Here is a 15196-nt window from a genome sequence, read left to right on the forward strand (position 1 = left end):
AGCACAAGCTGGACCTGCTTTTGGGCTTCTACTCGAGGTGCCTGCGCTCGGGCACCTCTGCCAGCCTGGGCACCGTGCAGGCGCCGCTGCTAGACCCCGACATCACCTCGGACTACCACAGCCCCGTGGACCACGAGGACATCTCCGTCTCCGCCCAGACGCTCACCATCTCCCGCTCGGTCAGCACCAACATGGACTGAGGGGCTTCTCAGCGTCGGGACGCACTCGGCCAGCCCCTCGGCCTGGCGCTCAGACCCGCCCCCGGAGGCCTGGGGACTCTGCTCTTACTTGAACTCGCCCCTCGCGGGGAGAGAGGCCGTGCGTGGTATGGAGCTGCCTGGGTAGGCGAGATGCGGGCTGCGGGCCCCACCTCAGGAGCGTGCGATGCCAGGCCGCACAGGGGGCAGCAGCAGCGCTGCCCCGCGACCTCTGGGCGCCCCCGTGCCCTGCCCGTCCCATCAAGGCCCAACCCGCTCGCGGCAGGGGCACTGCCCGGAGAGTATGAGCGGGTCGCTGGGGCTCTGGGTCTTGAACCAGCTTCCAGCTATGCAAGGTGAGGTCTCCCGGCCCGCCCTTCGGACGGAGCAGGGAAGCCCTCCCGCCAAGTCCCCGCCCCTTTAGGGGCGGGCCCAAGGTGCCCTCACAGTTACGCACAAGCACAGGACCCTGCCATTAAGCAGGTGGGCACCATATATGCAAACTATGTTAAATATGCAACTTTGGGGACCCCCATGGGGTCCCTCTGCCCATCCCTCATTGGGAGATGGGCCCCCAGCAGTAGCTGGTCTCAGGCTGCTTGGCCATGGTCTCCATTTCCACTCTTTGGCTTATCACCCCTCCCCACCCAGCATGGGGCCTGTTTCTCCCTTACCTCCTCCAAGAGCAGCATCTGGGCCTCTCCTCCCTTTTCAGTGTTCCCTCCCAGGAGCACCCTCTTCCTACCAGGTGTCCACTCCTCTCTCTGGCCCTCCACTCACATTCGACAGCACACGTTTCTGTGTTCTCCCCGAAATCTCCCACAGACAATGCTCCCGCATCACAGGAACATGTCTCTTTAGTTTCCCCAGACATGCAGAAAGTCTCACACTCACACTGACACAGTTACACACATGGAGACATTAGCACAGAGCCACAGCCTTCCCGGGGCCTCTGCAGCTGATGCCAGTGGGCTGTCCTTGCAGGATGATGTCCACTAAGTGGTGCCCCCCACTCCATCCAGGTAGGAGAGGGAGCACTGCAGGGACCCCAGGTCTCTCCAGGCCCCACCCCAGAGCTTTACCAGCTCTCCTTTCTCAAGAAGATCTACTCCTCACTGGTCCAGGAGCCCTAACTGCTGCCTCTGCCTGCCCCCAAGGGCCCTCCTCGACGTCCCCACAGCACAACTCAGGCCTAGGCCTCTGGGGCCCGGACAGCACTGGAAAGACCCCAGGCCCCTCCCCAGATGGTTATCAGGCCCGCTTCTATCCAGGCTTGCTGCCTTCCTGGTCACTGTAACTCCCAGAGAGAAAAATAATGCACCTAGCAACCACCATTGCTCAGGCACCAATTGTGCATCCAGCACTCACATGCACTGTTTCCCCTCCTCCCATACCCCACTGTTCACTTTAATTGGCAGCCCCTCTACTGGCATAAACCCCCACCCACTCCAGGCCCCCAGCACCTCTGTGGTATCCCTACTCTTTGTCCCTCTTCTGCAAAGCTATTGCAGGTGGCAGGAGAGTGATGTGTAGGGGGACCCTCTGTGGGGTACCAGTGAACAAGGGGCTCAGGCCCAGCCACCTGCATCTCATGACTGGGGACCTGCATGCACCAGCGCCAGGGCTGGGGTTGGATCTTGCTCAGCCCCATGGTGCTCAGCCTCTGCCCAACATGCCCTCTGCATGTCACCATCATGCCCTGGATGGAGCCTATGCCGGCTAACCTCACCTGCACTGCACTGTCCCCAGAGAGCCATCCCTGGGCCCCTAGAGACAGAGCTGCGGAGAGGGGCAGGAGAACGGGATTATCCTCTGACTAAAGGAGACTGGGGAAGAAGCCCTCGCTCCTTCCGCAATCAAGGTTCCCCACCAAACCGGTTCTCAGATATGCAAGTACCTCACTTTGTTAACTTATTAACTTATTGGTTTCATTAAAGTTTTCTGTAGGATGTGGTTGGCCTTGGCTGTTTGGTGGCTGTGGGGTGGGGCACCTGGCCTGAGGGTGGGAGGAGGTGATTTGGATTAGTCAGGACTCTTGATTGTAACAACAAAAACTCAATCCATCCTAGCTTAAGCAAAAATGAAACTTAATGGCCCAGATAATGAAACGTCCAAGAGCTAGGTTTGGCTCCATGCATAGTTAGATCCAGGTAATAAAACACGTCAGCAATCTGTCTTCTGTCTCAGCCTTCCTCTCAGGCAAGCTGACCTCCCATGATGACCCCCTGCACCTCCAAATTAGCTTTCTTTTGGCTCAGTACCTCAGTGAAGAGTGGTGCCACTTTCCTAATAGTGTACATCAGCCAGGGCCCAGTCAGGGAAAAAGAAACTATACTAGGTTTTTCAACAAAGAGAATTTTCCATAAGGAATGAGTTACACTTGTATTACTCTTGAACACAAGAGAACCCTGAGACAACCTGGGGAAAAATCACTGCAGAAAGCAGCTACAGCTCCTAAAACAGCTACACAAGGGAAGAGGTTGGGGTTAGCAGAGCCCACGAGCTTGACTGGGGATGCGCCCTAAAGTGCTGGGCTCAGAGGTCTGAAGAGGGGTTGCTCTCTGGTTGGTGATAGTCCTTTTAGGGGATGCACTGAAGATTGGGAGTGCAGAAAAATGCCGAAGGCTGCAATCAACTGTTGCTACCAGGCTGTGGCTGATAAGGTTGGTAAGCAAAGGAAGAAAGAGGTCTCCACTCCTCCTGCCTTCCGGTGTTTCCCTAGTGCCCCGTATTGTCAAAGGGAGCTAATAGGAGTAAAGTGGTTTGAAGAGTCCCAGCCCTAGTATGACAGACTAGTATGTATGACAGAGCTTGCCTTTGGCACTAAACAACAATAGCTTACTAATTGCTACAGTCCACCCCTTTGGACAGTCAGTATCTAAACACATCAATCCACACATATTTGAATCTGCATATAGCAACAGCAACTTCCACCTAATAAGATGAAACTATCTTGCATACAAATGAAGACACTCTCTCCCCCCGAAAAATGGGAAAAACAGGAAGTCCCATCATCCAATAGATGTATCCATCTCTAGGAGTTAGTTGTTGAATCCACATTTGGGTAATGTTAATTTCTCCCCTCCTGCAACTAAACAATAAGCTGTTAAGGTAGTCATCACAATCTATGTAAAACAATAGGGGGAAAAAAGAAGGGAGGGAAAATAAATTAATATATAATGCACGCGTACACACACACACACACACCAAGCAAGGAAGAAATATATGCATGCAGGCCTTCTGGTAACTCATCACAATGCCATAGTTGACCTATACTGTATAACTGTTGATCATATATATCTTTTTTTCTTCTATTGCCCTTCTATGTTCCCTTTGCCCTCAGCCAGGACCTCAGCTGCTTAGGGTTCTTTACATGATAGAGTGACCCAAATAGTCATTCTTGAAGGTTCTGAATCCTCAATGGCCCTGCATGGTTTGGGGTGCCATAGCTTTCATTAACTTCTTTAAAATATATATATTTGATTTTTTACAGAGTGGGAGGGAGAGAAATAGAGGGTTAGAAACATTGATGAGACACATGGATCAGCTGCCTCCTGCACACCCACTACTGGGGATGTAACTGCAACCAAGATACATGCCCTTGACTGGAATCAAAGCCGGGACCCTTCAGTCTGCAGGCCGGCGCTCTATCCTCTGAGCCAAATTGGCCAGGGCTCATTAACTTCTATTACTGTACATGGAAGCACTAAGAGGGACTGTAGAGATTCCCCTGGTTGTAGACCTAGTCCTCCTCACCCTTACCCTCCTGCAGCAAGTTTCCCCTTGGTAATGAAGATCAGTAAGGCAGCCAATACACTAATTCGTTCTTTACCTGCTGGTTTGGTGGCATGAGGAGCCCAAAATGGCCAGTTAGAAGTTTCAACTTCCAATTCAATGAAAACTTGTGTTGCTTCCCTTCCCTTGAAAACTAAGACCTCCAAACTAGCAGAGCCCAACATTGTGGGGACAAGAAGCAAAATTTTGTGAGTGGGTGCAGTAGCCCGAATAGTAGCCACCCAAAGATGTCAGGGCCCAGTCTCTGGAGCTTGTAAAATGTTACCCTATAAGGAAAAAAGATCTGTGCAAATGCAATTAAGTTAATGATCTGACATGAGGAGATTACCCTGGATTAACCAGTAAATCCAAAATCCAATTGCAAGTGTCCTCTTAAGGGAGAGACAGAGGGAGATTTCATACACAGACGAGGAGGAGGCAATATGAAGACAGAAGCAGAGGCAGGAGCCATGTGACCACAGCAAGGGGATGCCAGCAGCCACCAGAAGCTGGGAGAGTCAGGGTGCAGAGATTCTCCCCCAGAGTCTAGGGAGGGCAGCCCTGCTGACACCTTGATTCAGGCCCAGAGAAACGGATGCAGTTCTGGCCTCCAGAACTGTGAGAGGATAAATTCTGTTGCGTTAAGTCACCAAGTTTATAGTAATCTGTCCCAGTACCCACAGGAAACTAATACTGTGGGGCTTTGTGTGTAATAATAGTGAGAAAACCACTCTCCCTCCCTCCCATTGATGCCCGGAAACTTATATTCTGGCTGCGCTCATAAAGACAAATCACTGCTCTCCCCATGTTGGAAAGGATCCAGTGGGATCAACCTGGCACCAAGTAGTCAGAGGAACCCTTCTGAATGGCGATATTTGGGTATTCCACATTGTCTCTGTTGATGGTAAGTTGGGCATACAGTCGTGGCATTAGCCAGATCGGCCTTGGTGAGGCAAGTCCATATTGTTGAACCCAAAAGTAGTGTCCATTCTTCCCACCATCACCACATTGCTCAAGAGCGTGCTGAGCCCTAGCCAGTTTGGCTGAGCAGATAGAGTGGCAGCCTGTGGGCTGAAGTGTCCCAGGTTTGATTCCGGTCAAGGGCACATGCCTGGGTTGCAGGCTTGATTCCCAGTGGGGGGCGTGCAGGAGGCAGCTGATCAATAACTCTCTCTCATCACTGATGTTTCTATCTTTCTCTCCTTTCCTCTCTGAAATCAACACAAATATATTTTTTAAAAAATAAGAGTGTTGAGCAAGCGCTGGAGGCACTGCAGATGAGGCTGGCTGATGCCCCTGGGATGTGCCATCTGGCTACCTGATTATCCAGAGCCTCCCCTACCATGATGCCCTTTGATGAGACTCCACTTGGGTCAGAAATATCTTCACTCTCTGTGCCCATTTCTGAAAGTCCATTTAAGTAGCTCTTCCTTATCACGAATCCTCCAATTCTGTGCTTTCTGAGTCCCTGACCATCCAAACAAACCATTAGCCACTGCCCAGGAACCAGTGGAGATCCATACTTCTTGTCATTGCTCAATCCAGGCAAAATGGACAACTGAAGCATGAGTAGGTTTTAACCACACGTGGAGATTGGGGTTTGGGGTGGGGATGGGGATAGATGTTCTAGCTAGAGGGCATAGCATGTGGAAAGGTCCAGAGGCACCAGAGAGTGTGGTACAAGAAAGGAACAGAAAGAAATCCCTGTGACTGGGCCTAGATGGCAAGGAAGAGGGTGGTGCAAAATGGGACTTGACAAATAGGGGTCAAGGTTTGCTGGATGTCGTCAGTCACTCCAAAGAGAAAGGACTTAACCGGGAGGGTAGTAGGAAACCAGTGAAAGATTTTGACCAGGGATCAGACCAGTATAGATCTGTATTTTAGAAAGTTCTCTTCCTACGACAGAAGATGGATTTGAAAGAGCAAGTCTGGGTGCAGGGAGAACAGTTAGGAAGCAGGAGATGTTGGTAACCAAGCCCCATGGCACTTCACTAATTGAGGAAATGTCTGAGCACCTGCTGTAAATCAGACACTGACTCAGCATAATACATGGGAACAAACGCAGGAGACCCAGGTACGGCCCTGAGGTCATCCAGCCCCTGGGGAAAACAGATGCACAATTAACCAATGCACATACCACTCTATATCTTCCAATTTTGTCTGGCTCAGCAAGGAGGGTTTGCAGGTGGCTATGGGAGTCCCCAAACTGTCATCAAAAGTGGTCTCAAGAGCAGATATGATTTTAGCTTAGTGTACCATTTATCTGTTGCTACATAACAAATCACCCTAAAATTAATAGCTTAAAACAACCATTTTATTTACTCTTGATTTTGTAGGTCAGCAGTTTGGGCTGGACTCAGCTGAGCCGTTTCTGCTGGTCTCACCTGGGACCACTAATGAGGTTGCAATCATCTGGCATCTTGACTGGGGTTGGATGGTCTAAGATGGCCTCACTCACACGTCTGGTGTTTGGTGCTGGCTGTCAGCACCCGGGTTGGTCCACATGTGGGATGGCTCGTCTCTGCTCTATGTGCCTTCTCATGCTCCAAAGACTGGGCTTCTTCTCACAACAAGAGGGCAAAGGCAGGAGCTGCATGGCCTCTCGAGGCCCCCGCTCAGTGCTGTAGGGGCTCAGCTTGCCTTGGGGTGGGGCGCTCTGAATTTTTCAATGTTTACACTCTCACAGATCAAAGAAAACCATGTCGCATATTTCCCAATTTGGTTAACTTGTTTCATGTACTTTGGAACGTTGCCGTTGCTCAGACAACTTCTTTGTTTCCCCCGAAGAGGCTGAGTGGCACACCGTCCTTCGGTGCCCACTTCTTGTGTGAACAGGATTGTGAAGGCTGCCACCCTGGTGTATACATTGGCTGGGGCCCTCACAGCAAATGCTGCATACCGGGTGCCTGAAACCACCCACCCCCTACCCTCCTTGGCTCACGTCTTTCCTATAATGTTTATAAAGAGCCAAAGCCACCTGCCCAGGTCTCTCCTGTTGCTTCTTCTATCCTAGGCCCTTCCTTGTTTCGCTGTCCCCAGCTTTAATAAACATCCTCTCAAAACCACCTGGACTCCTGTTGTGAAATCTTTCCTGCCTGAAGTCAATAACCCACACCACTGCCGGCCTGAGGTAGACCCGCTCCGGCCAGTCCCTGCCTGTCAGGAACAGTCCTAAGAACCCCATTGTAACTTAATCACGTCTTTAAAGGCCATTTCTCTAAATTGTCACATTTTGAAATACTGGGGGTTAGGGCTTCAGTAGATGAACTTTGGGAGTCACAGTTCAGCCCGTAACCTGGAGTGGAGTTTGACCCGCCATCCTGGCCGCTGTTCTGCTGTAAACACGCAGGGCTGAGAATCCTTTCTGGGGCTTGCTCAATCTCAGCTGGACAGACCTAAACAGCTGTCTAGATATAATGGAGCCAGGTGGTTTAGAAACCTGTTTCTAGCCCACAACCTTTGCTACAACATAAGAAAAGATAAAATCATCCCAACCAAAAAATGGTGGACTACATTCTCACCCTGCACCCATGTTGAGCATGTGTCTAGCACTTCGTTGCAGCCAAAGTGAGTCAGATCTGTCTCCACAATATATTCTTTAATGATGGTATTGGATTGTATTATTTGTCTGAAAGCCTTCCTGCCTCATCGTTACCATGGCTACCTTTGGGCAGAGTGTAATTTCCTACCTGTCTCACAATGGGTTTCCTACAGACAGACTCTGAGACAGAGCGTCACGTGCAGGTGTATTGGGGAGTGCTCTCAGGATGCTGTAAGGCTGTCAGGAAGGCAGGCCCGGCAGAGGGAGAGGGGGATCTGTAATGTGATTTCAACTGAGCTATCTGCTGGTCTTTGGGAGCTTGGGAGCTCAGATAGCCCTTTAGAGTTGTACCAAAGTGAGGGAAGGAGGCGGGTCTTTGTTTCTATGCATCAGCTAATCACTGGCCACGGCATGACCCTGACTCTGGCGGTTCCCTATGGCCAAGCTCAGTTCCCAGGCTGGTGAGTCAGCAGCTGAGATTCCCTGCGTGTGGGGAGGGGAATGGGTGCACTAGCCCTGAAAGGGGGCCTCTCAGAACCACAGCATCTATTCCCCACTGACTGTGGGCTTGGCCATGGGATTTGCCCTCGCCCGCGGAATGTGTGGAGAAAAGCAGTGTGTTTACTCTAAGGTAAGGTCATAAGGGGCACGGCAGGTTCTGCCAGACCTCTCGGTGCTTCCGTCCTCCAACATGAGAAGACTCAGCTGTTGTTCCTTCATCCTGGGTCCAGAATGTCCTCATGTGCAGTAGACCTGAGCCAGACTGGAAGTCAGGAGGCCAGCCTGGCCCAGCCAGCATCAGCTGGACTGCAGTTGACTTGGAGACTTAGCAGTGTGCAATCATATTTTATTTTCTTGGCCACAGAGACTTGGGGCTTGCTTGTTTCATAGTATTATCACAGCAAGACCTGACTCACACAGCTGGTCAGGTGGATTTTACTGGCAGCAGTGAGGTTGAAGGTTTCATTGTACATTACAAAGCAGAACATTCTTTATACCTTCCAGAAACATCTTTGTTTTTGTCCCAAATGGTTTCTCTGGCACCAGACACCTTCTCTTCTCCTCTCCCAGCCCCTTCGACTTCCTAACAGCCTCTAAAGTTGGTGGGAGATGTGAACGATTACTAGGAGGGAGCAAAAATTACTTTGGGGAGGACCCTGAGGCCTGAGCCCCGGGCTGCCCTGCCTGCTCAGAACCTGGGAGGCTCTGCCCTTTCCTTTTACCCTTACTCTCACCAGCCTCCTCCTCAGCTCCTGTCCTGGACCTTAAGGGCTTGCCATGTCCCCTACCCAGGTGGCACTTCAGCTCCTGGAGGGCACGAAGCACCACCCTCTGCACATGGCTGGGCACAAAGGTGACTAACAACTGCTGGTTGGCAGGACAAGAGGAAAGCGGGGCCACCTGGGACCTCACCTCCCACCTGGGAATCCTCCTGGCACGTGTTATGTGAGCCCACAGCCACCAGGCGTCAGTAAAGACCTTGGCTTGGTGTTGTGGGGCCAGCCTGGAGTGAGGCTAGCCGCCTCTCAAACTCACCAAGTCCCTGTTCACAAGGAGTAGACAGTGCATTACTGTCTAGACAGAAAATAAACAAAAAAACAAGATAATTTCAGAGAGTGATACGTGCTGTGAAGAAAACAGAAACAGAATGGAAGTGGGATAGTGACAGCATTGGGAGGCAACTTTACTGGAGGGTGGGATCAGGGAAGCTCAAGGAAAAGCAAAAGCTCTTATAATGGTCTGAGCTGCCGGGCTTCCAGGGGCTGGCTGTTCCAACAGCCACATCTTGCAGACGGGGAAACTGAGGCCCAGTAAGCCAGGCCAGAGCCCAGAGCTGAGCCCACGTCTCTTTATCGTTAGACTTATCCTTGGGTGACCTTCCTCTTCTCAGCTCCTTAATCTGCCTCTGTGATCTCTGGGGGAAAGGAGGAAATTTGGGGGCACTCTCAGAATGTGTGGGTGAAATAGGGACCAGAGGAGAGGGACACCTTCAGAAGTCCTAAGTGCAGACAACACAAAACCACACTGTAGTGACACAGAAGTCCCACAGAGTTCTGATTTTCCCATGATGCAACCTCAATGCTTCAAAAAAAAAAAAAAAGAAGAAGCATCAAATTCTTTTCAAAATTTTGGTTTTGATGCCTTTGCCTGTTTGAGGGATGTGATCTTGGGAAAGTCATTTCCCCTCTCTGTGGGCCTCAGTTCCCTCAGCTGCAAAATCTGAACCCAGCTTTCCTGACTCCAAAACCACTGCTCCATCCAACACCTCCCTCCCCCGAGGGAAAAAAAAGAAATTAAAAAAATACTGCTCCATAAAAGAAAAAAAAAGGAAAAGAAAAGCAAGCACTGCTTTGTCTAGTCCTTGTGAGACCACAGGCAGCCCCCTGGGCTCCTCGGGTCTGGACCCCCTCCCTCTGCTTCCAAGCCTGTCCCTGCCACTCACCTCTGCCCTAAATATGCCCACAAGACCACCAGACACAACCACACTCGATTAGAAACTCCCAGTGACCCGAGAGGTAGGTTAGGGCTTGTTATCCTCGGTTTGCCAACCAGGAAGCAGGACTTGCTCAAGGTCACTCAGCCAGTAGCAGCAGAGCCAACATCTGAATCAAAAGTTACATTCCGTTTCCTCTGCCCAAGGCTCTCATGCAAGATCGTGACTCCCCCACAAAAAGTTTTTTTTTTTAAGAGCCAACAAAGTGTCAAATGAAGGGCTGATCACAAAATAGCGCATTAGCTCTTTTTTTTAAAAAAAATATCTTATTGATTTTAGAGAGGAAGGGAGAGGGAGAGAGAGATAGAAATATCAATGATGAGAGAGAATCATTGATCAGCTGCCTCCTGCACGCCCTCTACTGGGGGATCGAGCCGACTACCCAGCATGTGCCCTTGGCCAGAATCGAACCTGGGACCCTTCAGTCCGCAGACCAACGCTCTCTCCATTGAGCCAAACCAGCTAGGGCCACAAGAAGTTTTTATGTTGGGGAAACTAAGCTTCATTTCCCTGAAAATATATTTATGTGCATTAGCTTGGTCCAGGAGGTGTCACTTGGTGTGGTGCTGCCACCTCCTGAGCAAAGGGAGGTGTTGCACCCCATCTCTGGCTGGCACTATCTGGGCCAAACCCAGGGGTAACATCAAAGAAGTCCCAGACCTGGGTCACTCCACCCACAAAAACATGGAGGTCCCAAAGATGACTTAAACAAGCCACTTACATTTGATGTCCCTTCTTCCTCTTTTCCCACCTCCTGCTGATCCCTGCAGGTGGACCCACACCCTGTTCTCCCCAGAACTGCTCTGCACTGCACGGCGGCCAAATTGAACAGCCTCTTTTCAGCCCTCATTTTATTTGACTTTGCAGCAGCATTAGACACTGCTGACCACACCTCCTCCAGGAAACACCTCCCGGGGCTTTCACAGCATCTTCTTTGCTGGTTCTCCTCCCGCCTTCCCAGATGCTCTTTCTCAGTCTCTGTCCTTCCTTCTCTTCAGTGTCTGCTCCCCCAAGGTGCTGTCCTTGCCCCCTTTCATCATTCCCATGGCAATCAGATATGCTAATAACTCCACCACATGTTTATTCTCAGTCCAGACCTCACTATTGAGTGCTTGGCCCATTTACCTGGCTTGCCTCCACCTGGACATCAACCCCAGATGACCAACATATTACTTCTGTTTTTATAATCTCTCCCATCTGCCTCACCTTGTCACCACTTATCCTAGGCCCCTCATTGCTACCTGAATCAATGTGACAGTCTTCTCCATTTCTCCAATGTCTCAAATCCATTCTACTCACAGCAGTCAGAGTGATTTTTCCTAAACACAAATCTAATTCTTTTCCCATCCTGCTCATTACTCCATGGCTCTCCATTACCAACAGGATCAAGTTCAAGCTCCTCAACCTGCCACTCAAGGGTCATCATCTTTGATCCTTGCCCAATTCAAATATATCCTTTGCCCCTCTGAACATCCACCCTACATGCTAACCACACTGGACTTGTTGCCTTTCCTAGTCAAGCCTTATTCATTCATGCCACGTGGCCATTGCACACATTGTCACCTCCCCTGTAATTTCCTTCTTTTGTGTGCTCAAGTCCAAATTCTACCCCCTCCATTCCATCAAATGAGTACCTAGTATGTGTCACAAACTTTGGTACATGCTTTCGCAGCAGCAGCCCATGGGTAAGTCCCATTGTTATCCCCATTTTACAGATAAAGAAACTGACACTCAAAGAAGGGAAGTGAATTACTCAAGGTGCGCATTCACAGTGATGAATGACTCATACCAATTCTTCTAAGTTACAACCTTCTCTTTATATAGGACTCAGGCCTCTGACATCTTCCCCACCCCTACCAAATACCCAGAGGCATAGGAGACTTGAGTTCTAATCTCAAGTGAGCCACTTATTACTACCACTCACTGTGGTAGAGACTGCTGGTTGTCCACCCAATCCAGCCTTCCCATCTTCCATGGTATCTGAGTTGTTGATGAATTCATGGTTGCCAGCTAGAAACCATATTTCCCAGCCTCTCTTTGCAGCTAAGTGTGGTCATGTGATTAAATTCTTGTCAAGAGAATCTGAATGGGAGTGATGTGCATATCTGGTCCTAAAAATATTGGGTGTGCTCACCTCCTCATTCTCCTCTCCCTAAGAGCTGGATGTGTAAGTGTCCATGACCCAACTTTCAGTCCATAGAAAGACAGTTTAAAAAGCCAGCTCAGACTTTGAGCATGATGTTGGCTCATGAGGTCAGGGTCATGAATGGTAGAGCAACAAGAAGGAAGGAGCCTGGGTCTGGGTGAGACTAGAAAAAAAATACTTTTTGCTCTTTAAGCCACTTTTTACATTTTCTGGTTCCCTTTGTTACAGCAGCTGAGCTAATACTTAAATATCTCTTGCTATGTGTGCTATCCTAAGTACATTAAATATTTTAAGTCAGTGAATTACTAGCTCTGTGGTAGTAGGCAAGTCACTTTACCTCTATGAGCCTTGGTTTCCTTGCCTCTACATAATGTGAAATAATAATATATTAAGTCAGATCATTGAGAGTATTAGGCAAGATACTATAAATCAGTACTGAATAACTTACCTAGCAGACAGCTCAGGTAATTAGGACACTGGCTGAAAATTTGAAAAGTTTGAGGTGAAGAAGAAGAGGAAGAGGAGGAAGAAGTAAAGCATGGCTATTTCAAAATACTCATGGAAAACTGAAGATTTGGGGGGATTTCTTACATTAATTTTATAGTTTACTATTATTTTATTTTGAATTGCATATAGGGGGACAGGCAAAGTTACCCAAATTAAATGAGGGAGAGGTGGTTCCCCAAAGGAAATATTGGGAAAGCTCTCACCAGGAGAAGGGCGATTGGATTGTGGAAGGCACGAACAGCAGTTGTCCACTTCTACCTCTGGGTCTCCCCCTGCAAGCTGAAGAGCCCCAGCCTTCTGCCACTTACAGGGGATGTGCTTTGAAGTCATCTCCCCAATCTGGACCCCTTTTCTGGACACTTTTAATAGCTTTCTCAACACCGATAGTATTAACGTTGGAAACAACTATCATTTATTGGGAACTTACAGCGTGTCAGGCACTGTGCTGAGCTCGTCAGCTCATTTGGTCTGACCAGTTGGGTGTGCGCGTAATGGCATACATTTTAGATTAGAATGAAAAACAGAAACAGAGGCTCGGAGTGTACAGTGGCTTTGACAGATGTCACATGTGTAGGTTGAGGCCAGAATTTAAACCCAGGTCTGTATGACCCCAGATCTGGGCTTGTCCTTCAACCCTGTGGCCAGTCTATTGACCTTGCTCTGAGTGCAGATCCCAGGTAGAAGCACACTCCGCTCGTATCTCCAACTAGCTCTGAGGTGAGCCAAACCATTCCTGTCCTTAATTTAAACCCAGAAGCCATGGAGGGGAAAAATAGAGAGATCTGATGACATAAAAATTGTTAACTTCCGCCGAAACCGGTTTGGCTCAATGGATAGAGCGTCGGCCTGCGGACTGAAAGGTCCCGGGTTCGATTCCGGTCAAGGGCATGTACCTGGGTTGCGGGCACATCCCCAGTGGGAGATGTGCAGGAGGCAGCTAATCGATGTTTCTCTCTCATCGATGTTTCTAACTCTCTATCTCTCTCCCTTCCTCTCTGTAAAAAATCAATAAAATATATTTAAAAAAAATTGTTAACTTCCAAAAGGCAAAAGGTAGCATAAACATCAAATAACCAGCAAGGGTTCGGGAGAGAATATTTGCAACATCTACAAAAGACAAAGGTTTACCATTCACAATAGAATACGAACTCTTATCAATCAATAAAAAAAGACAAACAACCCAGTAGAAACATGGGCCTGGGCCAGGATATGAACAAGTAATTCTTAGAAGAAATACAAATAGGCAGTTAATGTCTTTATTGATAATCAAAGAAATAGAAATCTTTTTTCATTTGTAGAGGCAAAAATTGAAGACATTGCTAATGTCTAGCATAGTCAAGGGTGTGAGCCAACAGCGCTGGCAGGAAGGTGAATGAATCAGCCACTCAGAGAACTATTTGGCAGTGACTATCACAATTATATTTGCTCATGTCTTCTAGTCCAGTAATTCCCCTTCTAGGAATCATTCTACAGAGCTACCCCCACAGGTGTCTAAAGGTAAATATACAAGGAAGTTTTACCCATGACAGTGGAGTTTGGGAAACAAGCTAAAGTTCCATCAATAGGAGACTGGTTAAGTAGATTATACACAATTCTGTCATTTAAAAGATTAAGGTAGAGCCACATTTACTGATGTGGGAAGATTTCCAAAATATAATGGGTGAAATAAGTCCAATTAGATAAAATAATATAATCTCATTTATGTAAAAAAAGAGGTGTATATTACGTATATGCATATAATGTATGGTACATAATGTACACATCATATATGTGTGTGTAAAAAAAACTTGGAGGCCTAACCGGTTTGGCTCAGTGGATAGAGCGTCGGCCTGGGGACTAAAGGGTCCCAGGTTCGATTCCGGTTAGGGGCATGTACCTTGGTTGTGCGCACATTCCCAGTGGGGGGTGTGCAAGAGGCAGCTGATCAATGTTTCTAACTCTCTATCCCTCTCCCTTCCTCTCTGTAAAAAAATCAATAAAATATACTAAAAAAAAAACAACTTGGAGGGGGGCTCTGAAGCATGTATTTTATTTTATTATTTTTAAAAATATAAAATTTTTTATTGATTTCAGAGAGGAAGGGTGAGGGAGAGAAAAATAGAAACATCAATGATGAGAGAGAATCGTTAATCAGCTGCCTCCTACATGCCCCACGCACTGGGAATCGAGCCCACAACCCAGGCATATGCCCTGACCAGGATTTGAACCATGATCTCCTGGTTCATAGGTTGATGCTTAATCACTGAGCCATGCCAGTCCAGCTCAAGCATGTATTTTAAAAACAAACAAATAATACTTGGCTCATATTCTCTGTCGGCCAGAGTAGGCTGAGGTGCCAAGGGGGAGGGTCCTGCTGCCTGGATGTGCCAATTCATGGCAGAGCCGCCAGCTATAGCTGCTCACTAGGAAGAGGCAAAGGAGAAAGTCCCTCTGGACACCACCTTCTAATGAGCTGTGTAGGACTCCCTGTCCTGGCCGTACCCCTGCTCTTTGTGGCATGTCTACACCTCTCTTCATCCTGCAAATAAGAACAACCT

General features: G+C 48.6%; 1 protein-coding gene across 1 annotated transcript in view; it reads left to right on the top strand.

Annotated features, from left to right (window-relative positions):
- Positions 1-2146, top strand: part of KCNQ4 (potassium voltage-gated channel subfamily Q member 4) — a 36200-nt gene extending 34054 nt beyond the window's left edge. The window contains exon 17 of the mRNA XM_006762633.2: positions 3-2146. Within this exon, the coding sequence (XP_006762696.1) occupies positions 3-200 (198 nt within the window). The 3' untranslated portion in view covers positions 201-2146. The remainder of the gene's footprint in view (positions 1-2) is intronic.
- Positions 2147-15196: the final 13050 nt, after the last annotated feature.

This window comes from Myotis davidii, unplaced genomic scaffold (genome assembly GCF_000327345.1).
Source record: "Myotis davidii unplaced genomic scaffold, ASM32734v1 scaffold458, whole genome shotgun sequence".
In the NCBI taxonomy this organism is placed as follows: Eukaryota; Metazoa; Chordata; class Mammalia; order Chiroptera; family Vespertilionidae; genus Myotis; species Myotis davidii.